The sequence below is a fragment of the Mus musculus genome, chromosome 2 (genome assembly GCF_000001635.26).
Source record: "Mus musculus strain C57BL/6J chromosome 2, GRCm38.p6 C57BL/6J".
Taxonomy (NCBI): Eukaryota; Metazoa; Chordata; class Mammalia; order Rodentia; family Muridae; genus Mus; species Mus musculus.
Window position 1 is genome coordinate 148785970 of NC_000068.7, and position 7940 is coordinate 148793909.

Sequence of the window (7940 nt, forward strand, 5' to 3'; positions counted from 1 at the left end):
TCTATGTTGTTTATTTGCTAAGGATACCATCCTCAATGATAAGCTGGTTTTTTTTTTTTAATTTTTTTTATTGCCCTGCCTGCAGGTATAGATTTCGGAGTAAATCAGACTCCTCAGTTCATGTGAAGCAGTGTATGTATGGGCCAGACTGTTTGATTTGTGTTCTCTTTCATTCATTTACATATTCACTCATTCTTTAATTTCTCTATGCACCTCACCTATGCATTCATAAGGAATGCAGAAGCCAGGCATAGTGGTGCCCACTTATAGTCTAGCACTATACAGGAGGTTGAGGGGGAGGACCTTAGAAGCCCACAAGCTGGAGCCCACCTTAGGCAACACAATGATGTAAAACTCACAGAGAAAATGAAAGTAAAGTAAATGAAAGAATACAGAGCACTTTTTCCAGAGAATAGCCATTTGTCTCCTCGTGCTTCTACGTCAGGAACCAGGCTCACAGTGGTGTTCATTCTGCAGTGGGACCAGGTGCAGACTCGGGTGGAGGGAAGGAGTAAATGACAGGCTAGAAGACCTCGCCCTCCTGAACAGCACAGGCTATCTGATAGAGCTAGAAGTAAATATGAGGTTCTAATGCAAGAATTTCAGGTACCTTTCTCAGTAACTGACAGATCCACAGAGTCAAAATCACCAAAGACATACACAATGTGAGAATTTATTAAACAAATTTGATTTTGTGATATATATATATATATATATATTTTCAGCATGTGCACTGTTTTGAACCTGTGGATAACCATGTTTTGGCCCATAATCTACATCTTCATGAACTTCAGAGAATGAATGTCATGTAGGTTGTGTTCTCTGACCACAGTGAAATTCATCTAGAAATTAAGGAGGGAAACACTTGAACATTTAGCTTTATAACTCTAAGTGCTAGCAGAGTGAACCCAAGTAGAATAGGATTTTTTTAAATGTATATTTAAAACATTCTTAGTTCTTTCTAAAAAAGGTTTTATTTTAAATTTTTAATTATTAAAACTATGTATGTGTTTCTGTCTATATGTTTATATCCATGTGTTCATGCATGTCTAAGCTGTGTGTGTATGTGTGTATATGTGTGTGTGTGTCTGTGTGCATTCATGTGTGTAAACACTGGTATGCGGGTGCCATGGCACATGTATGGAGGTCCAAGGACAACCTTGGGTATTGGGGATCACTTTGCACCTTTTTTGCGACAGGCCATCTTTTGTTGCTCACTGGTTGGTGTGCCATGGCTAGTGAGCTGCACAGGGTTGTTCTGTCTCTGCTTCCCATCCTGTCATAGGAACACTAATATTGCTGACATAATCTTTCATACCTTAGATTCATGTGGGCTCTGAGGATTCGAATTCAGATTCTTATGCTGGTGTGACTAGTGCTGTACCATCTTCCCAACCCTCAATACATTCTGAAGTAACAAATCAGTGGATTCTGCTGCCATGGAGCTTTAAGAGACATGCTGTACACGTGGGAGTGTGCACTCCAGAGAGTAGACAAAACAGCAGATGATCACATTGGATTCTATATCAAGACTGCCCTCATCCTAAATTCTTGTTTGAATCCAGAAAAAAAAATGCAGAGTAGGGGTAGTGGGTTGTAACAAAAATACATAAAAGAAAACAGTTCCCTAAGAGGGATAAAACAGTTGCTAAATTTTGGTAAACTAAATGTAGATTTGGAGAAGACAGTCAACTCACAAGCTTCGATGAGAAGGGACCACAATACAGATATAGAGATGATAGTACGATACAATGAGCCTGCTACTAGGAAGGGTGAATTTAAATAGATATAGGAGTCGACTCTGGAGGGGACGCACAGGGTTTAGGCATGTTGTGAAGTAGTGTGGGGAAAAGGATATCTTCGTTTTCAGGACCCCGTGCTATAATCATTTTTGCTTTTGTTTGTTTGTTTGATTGTTTTTGTCAACTGCACACAAGTCAGAGTTATCTGGAAAGAGAAATCTGTGTTGAGAAAATGTTTCCATTAGATTTCCTGTAGGAAGTCTTGTGGGACATTTTCTTGATTAATGATTGATGTGGGAGGGTCCAGCCCTCTGTGGGTGGTGTCATTGCTTTGAGGTGCTCTAGAGTTATATAAGAAAGTAGGCTGAGCAAGCCATGAAGAGCAAGTCAGCAAGCAGCATTCACCAATAGCTTCTTTGTCAGTTCCTGCCTCCAGTTCCCTGCTTTGAGTTCCTGCCCCTACTTCTCTGGCTGCTGGATTACAAACAATAAGATGAAATAAATCCTTTTCTCCTCAAAATGATTTCTGTCATGCTGCTTTATCACGGCAATAGAAACCTAAGACAGCATCCATCATCAGGCTGTCTTGACTGATCATTTCCTCCCACCTGGAAGCTGTAGGAAGGTGTTTTCAACCATGTCCACAGTACTGTCCCTTTCCATGCCAGAGTGATAGTTCTGCTTCTACACTGTCTCAGAGGCAATGGTTAGGTTCTGGATCTTTTTTTTTTTTTTTTTTTTTTTTGGTAATCTTCAAAGTTCAAATGTTCTGGTCTCCCAAGAGGTGGAGAACCATTTGAGCATGAGTTCTTTCCCATACTGGCAATCTTCATCATTCCACCTTACTCATCCCCTTGCCTGATTTATTTTTTTATGGGTCTCCCTACAAGTGAGGCACAGTGTGGAGCATTTCTCCAGAGAAATCTGCCACAGGGACAAATGGCAGATCCGGGTGTGGATGCATATGAGCAGATGCCCCTTTCTGAGTCCAATCAGCTTCTATGCCCATGGCTGCCATTTGTGTTCATTTTTCCGGTTCCCATTTCCTCCCATTCTGATTCTCCCTGGTACTAGGCTGCAAAGCACAGGCAGGTCAGGCCTTAGGAAGGGAGCAGAGGTGATGAGTTGGCCACCAGACTGTAGACATGGTAGAGAAGATGATCTCCCAGTCGTGACTTTGATCCCCTCCCACTGGGGTCCCCTGAGGCTCCAAGGTCATGAGCATCTGGGTTTTAAATCCAAATACATAAGACCTACCCTACCTCATGAGAATTATTGTGAGCCTACCAGTTTCAGAATTCAGAGTAGTAAGTGTAAACTGGTTGAATTTATAATCCTGAACTCTACATCAGTTCTTATCAGGGATGGGCAGGGCGGGGGTTGTGCCCGGGATACATGCTGGGAGATGCACAAGCAGCGGGTATGTTGCTTAATACCCATGAGCCTCTGGCTTATGCCACCAAGGTCTGGAAAATGTGAATTCCTCTTCTGCCTTCTGCTTTTAGATGAAGGATGGGTCAAGGTGGAGGAGTAGAGATGGCACTGGCAAAATGCCCTAGTCAAAATGAGGCTCTTAACACTCCAGGGCCTCTGGTGGGCAGGGCCATGTGGGATGCATCACCATCTGCAGCTGCGCCACCCCTCCTCCCATGTACTCTCAGCTCTCAGTGCCAACTCTGAAGACAGCCATGTTGTGGAAGTCGGTCCTGTCCGTGGCACTCATTGTGCTGGGAATTCATGATTGCAGCTTCAAGTTTCTAGAGATCGACAAGAATGAAGAGGAGTTTGCCATTTCTGTGGAGCATGTCGTGTTCCACTTCAACGAAAACCAGGATGACGATTTTGCCTACAAGTTCCTGAGAGTCCGGAGAAGTCTTCGTCAGGTGAGTAGCCTGCTTCCTGCCTGATGCCTGCTTTTATTCCAACACCACACAGGGCTGGGTTTGTAGTAAGTTAAAACCAAGGCTTTTATTTGACAGATGAAAAAAAACCACCTCAATTTAGTTCCAAACTTTGCACTTATTTTAAAGTGAGTGTAGCCTCTGAAAGGTAGGAGAGAAGGGAGGCACCAATGTCTCAATCTGAGCTCAGGATGAGGGAAATGGAATCAGGACTGAGGGATATCAGAACAGTCGAGAATGCGGCTGGCACTGGAACTGAAAGAAACAAGGTCTCCCACAGCAGACAGGTGGCAGCAAATGCGACAAGATGACGGGTATCTTTGGGGAGCCAGGTGAGCTGGGCATCCATTGCTCAGCAGGGTGGGAATGTATACCGGGTTCGTGGTGATATGGGTATCACTGGCGGGATGACGTTTGTGTAGGCAGTTAGTTGTGGAGCCAGGCAGGGACCCATTCTTTCACACTACTATGCTGGCCCTGAATCCCTGAATAAAACTCTAGGCCAGGTGGCGTGAACGCGGAGACACAGGGTCATGGGAGCTAGAGAAGTTAAGAAAGTGATAGCTCTTTGAGTGGGTGGGAAGTGTAGGTTGTCACAGATAGACCGCCCCTTCCAGCCCCCCCCCCCCAAGAGGATGAAGCAAGCATACTGAGGAGATCTGAGTCTCCTGGAATGAGGTGCTGTGACCCTCCAAGACTTGAGTCATGGAGAGGGGTAATACTGAGATGTAGGTGTGCAGAAGGGGCGGGGCAGCAAGGAGACATGATGCCAAGCTGGAAGTACTGGAAACCCACTAGGTGGTGCTTCTCCCGTGAACTCCCAAATGTTTCACATGAGGCTTACTAAGTGTAGTGGCCCACACAACCTCTGGACTAGAACCTTCAGACTATGACAAAGAGAATGGTGACTTGGTCACCAGAAAGTGGGAGTTGATGCAGATGCGTGTGCTGGCCATGCTGAAAAGTGAGTGGTGCTAAGGAGGGACCCTAGAAGGTTTTTTTCCAGGCCAAAGGGGTAGGAATACTATCAAATAAATAATCAAACAACAACAAAAATAGAATAAAAGGGTTTGAAGAAGGACTGAAGCAATCTGAGTAGACATGTAACATTGTTGCAGTTCTGAAGTAGCCTTAGGGACTGTCCTCAAGGACATTGACTATAAAGCTGATAAAGCCTGCATAAATTCAAGTGGCATCAGCATCTATTGATGAGAAGTATTACCACTGAGGCCAGTCTTTCAGTTGGCTTCCTTTGGATAGAATGATGTTTCTTTCTCACATCATGATTCCCACATGAACCAGGTAGAATTGCAGAAAGTCACAGATTTGTGGCATAATCCTATAGTCACAGGTCTGGGAACACCCCAGTTGCTCAGGGATACAATGCTCTCTGATCTTTCTTTCCTGTCCTTTGATGATTCCACTTCTTCAAGCAGATTCTAATCTTGGGCTCTGAACCATAAGTACTCCTCCTCCCTGAACTTCTACCTGCTGCTTCCAGGCAGGGTCCTAAGCCCATTTCACTGTGTGTGCTATGTAGGAAAGATGTACGTGACAGTACCTGTGTGCTGTTAGTGTGTGTCAGATATAAGTGGGTGAGAGTGTTGTTGGTGTGAGTTGAGGCATGTGTATGAGGCTGTTGATGGGTTGGTTCTTGGTGGTGGTGTGTGTCTGGCTTAAGTGTGTTGTTGGTTAGTAGTGGGGATGAGGATATTGCCTTGTGCTTGACATGAGTTCATATTGCTGTCATCTGTGTAGATTCCTGAACCCCTGAACCCCAGAATGTCCAGGTCTGCTGCTGAGTGAGGCATCTGTTCCACCCTGAGAGAATTTCCTCGTTAGATTTGCGTTTTCTCCATGTTCAAGTGTTTTTTGAGTTTTTAAATACCACTGTTTACAGTGATGTCCTGTAGACGATTTTAATAAATAGTGAGACTAGCATTGGGATAATTGATAGCCATTTTATTTCAGTACTTGCAAGATGAGTGTTTTGTGCAGTTAGCACCTACATTAAAGATGCAACTTAAAGGGACTGGTATGCTCTCTGCTCCACTTGCTCATGACAGATTGGCTCACCAGTGTCCTACTCTAGGTCAAGGAGTCACTTAGCAGTTACCATTGATGCTGCCTGGATGAACACTTGTTAATCGTCGCAGTGTTCTGTGTGTAGCTGTACCATGTACAGGTTTTTTTGCTGAGGATATAATTATGTAAATATGTTGCACCCTGGATAGTCACTACTTTGTCACTAAGAAATACTGGGCATTTATCAGGGGAAAATAGACTCAGAGAAGAATCAGTGGTTCCCCTGTTGTACAGAATAGACATTTGTGAGCTCTGAGGATCAAACTTTGTGCTTGGAGCATGCTAAGCACACACTTTCCATCAGAGCTTTATCCCCAGGCAAATGGATGTATCTTTTGTGTAAAATTAAAAGGAAATTTGGGAAAAAGTAGATTAAAAGATGGCTGACTGTAGAAGAGGATGCTTGTATCCCTGGTACTTGGGAAGCTGAGAAGCAGTAAGATCGAAAGTTAGATGTCATCATGAGCTAGATTGACTGTCTAAAAAAGCCAAAGTGACAGCAACAAAGAAAAAAAAAACCCTACCCTCCTCCCAAAATCAGAGAAACAAGATAGTAAGTGCTCTCTACTATTTATTTTCTGTCTGCTTAACTTTCACATTTTCTGCTTGTTTTTCTATTGAGTTCTCTTTCACTTATTTCCAATTAAATATTTTCTAACAGTTTTATAATTTCTTCTTGACAGAAATATACGCTGAAATATTTAGTAGACCTGGAGATGGGCCGTACGCTTTGCGGGAAATATGATGAAGACATTGACAATTGTCCATTGCAGGAAGGTCCAGGAGAGAGAAAGGTTTGGGATTCAATTAACCCCTTATGTCGACAATCTTTTGGGAAAGAATGCAGAAAGGACCATCTTAAGCAGGCAGAGCCTGTCTCTCAATGCTGGGGCAGTCCTCTGCTCATAACCCAGCTGCCTGGCCACAGGCAACCTGCAGGCACACACGTGGCCTCTGTCTGTGATGGAACCTTCCCTGTGGTTCCAGCCTTAAGCCATCAGAGACCTTTGAGATTCAGGAAAACAAGAGGCTCATGTTCTCCTTTTAGTCAACAGTCTTCCATTGTTTGATTTTTGGGGGAATAAGAACTGTTTTGTCTGTCTGCTTACTCAGGCTTCCCCTTTAACTCATGGCTGTCAAGGGTGGTTTTTGGTAACAAAAACCTGGCACCACTGATCTGTTTCGAAGTTCCTAAACAGATACTTTTTCAAGCAATTCCCTGGGTTTCAGGACCCTTGGGAAGGGGTAGAAGTTCACCTATCACCACAGGACTTAGGGAAGCTGTGAGGCCAGAATGCCTCAACATGAGTGACAGTCCCAGCAAGGTGCCTTTTTAAGAGATCCTGGGCTCAGGTCGGGGGAGTTGTTGCAACTTATGTTATTGTTCTCATAGAGCTTTGAGCTTTAAGCTTTATGAATCTTGCTATAGGTTACTGTATTTTAACTTTTCTTGCTTTTTTAAAACTTAGTTTTTATTATCTAGATGGCTTTAATACATTGCATTTTTCCAATTTATGCTTTCTAACTTTTTTTTTTCAGGTACGCTGCACTTACATTGTGGAGACTGAAGCATGGGTTACTAAGTTCACCATCTTGAACAGCACCTGTGTGCAGACTTAAGTGGGGCAGAGGTCATTCTGTGCCTATAGCTAAAGGCCCCTTTCCTCTAGAGGGTGACTGCCTGTAGTCTGGGGTCTCTTTAGTACCAGGACAATTAAAGTCAACTTACAAAACATTCTGAGTCTCTAAATAGTGCTTAGAGTTTTCTGTATTGACTGCTACAGATGTCACACTCAGTGGAGCGTCTATAATCATTATTATCACTCTGTGTGAAGTGCATAATATTGAGTAGATTCTGTGAAGTAGTTCGCTATTTTTTATTTATTCATTTATTTTTCCATCATTTCATATTTGTATGTAGTTCATTCATTCATTCATTCTACAATTTCTCCATATCCCTCATTCATATGTCTAAAAGAAAGGCAGACCATTCTTCGAGGGAGCAGCCACCTGGATCATAGTGGATGACCCTTCTGCAAAGGATTGGAGACAGACTCCTATGTGTATGTCTGTGTGTGCATGTATCCATGTGTGTGTGCACGTGCACGCACATGCACGGGGATGTGATTGGAACTAACAATGACAGAGATTCTTCCCCGATGGACAATGAAGGCTACTGACAAGAACATTTTCCCAATAGATTGGTCTCAGT

At 43.3% G+C, this 7940-nt stretch overlaps 1 protein-coding gene across 1 annotated transcript; it reads left to right on the forward strand.

The window, feature by feature from the left end:
• Positions 1-3395: 3395 nt before the first annotated feature.
• Cst12 (cystatin 12) lies at positions 3396-7463 on the forward strand. The gene is made up of 3 exons (NM_027054.2): positions 3396-3625; positions 6412-6522; positions 7268-7463. The coding sequence occupies exons 1-3, from the start codon at positions 3431-3433 to the stop codon at positions 7346-7348; spliced, it is 387 nt and encodes a 128-aa protein (NP_081330.2). The 5' UTR covers positions 3396-3430; the 3' UTR covers positions 7349-7463.
• The last annotated feature ends 477 nt before the right edge of the window (positions 7464-7940 follow it).

Excerpts from the sequence above, each read along its gene's own strand:
- Cst12 (NM_027054.2), top strand. The coding sequence starts at position 3,431 with ATGTTGTGGAAGTCGGTCCTGTCCGTGGCACTCATTGTGCTGGGAATT. Across the intron at positions 3,626-6,411 it reads TCCGGAGAAGTCTTCGTCAG|AAATATACGCTGAAATATTT; the intron begins GTGAGTAGCCTG and ends TCTTCTTGACAG. Across the intron at positions 6,523-7,267 it reads AAGGTCCAGGAGAGAGAAAG|GTACGCTGCACTTACATTGT; the intron begins GTTTGGGATTCA and ends TTTTTTTTTCAG.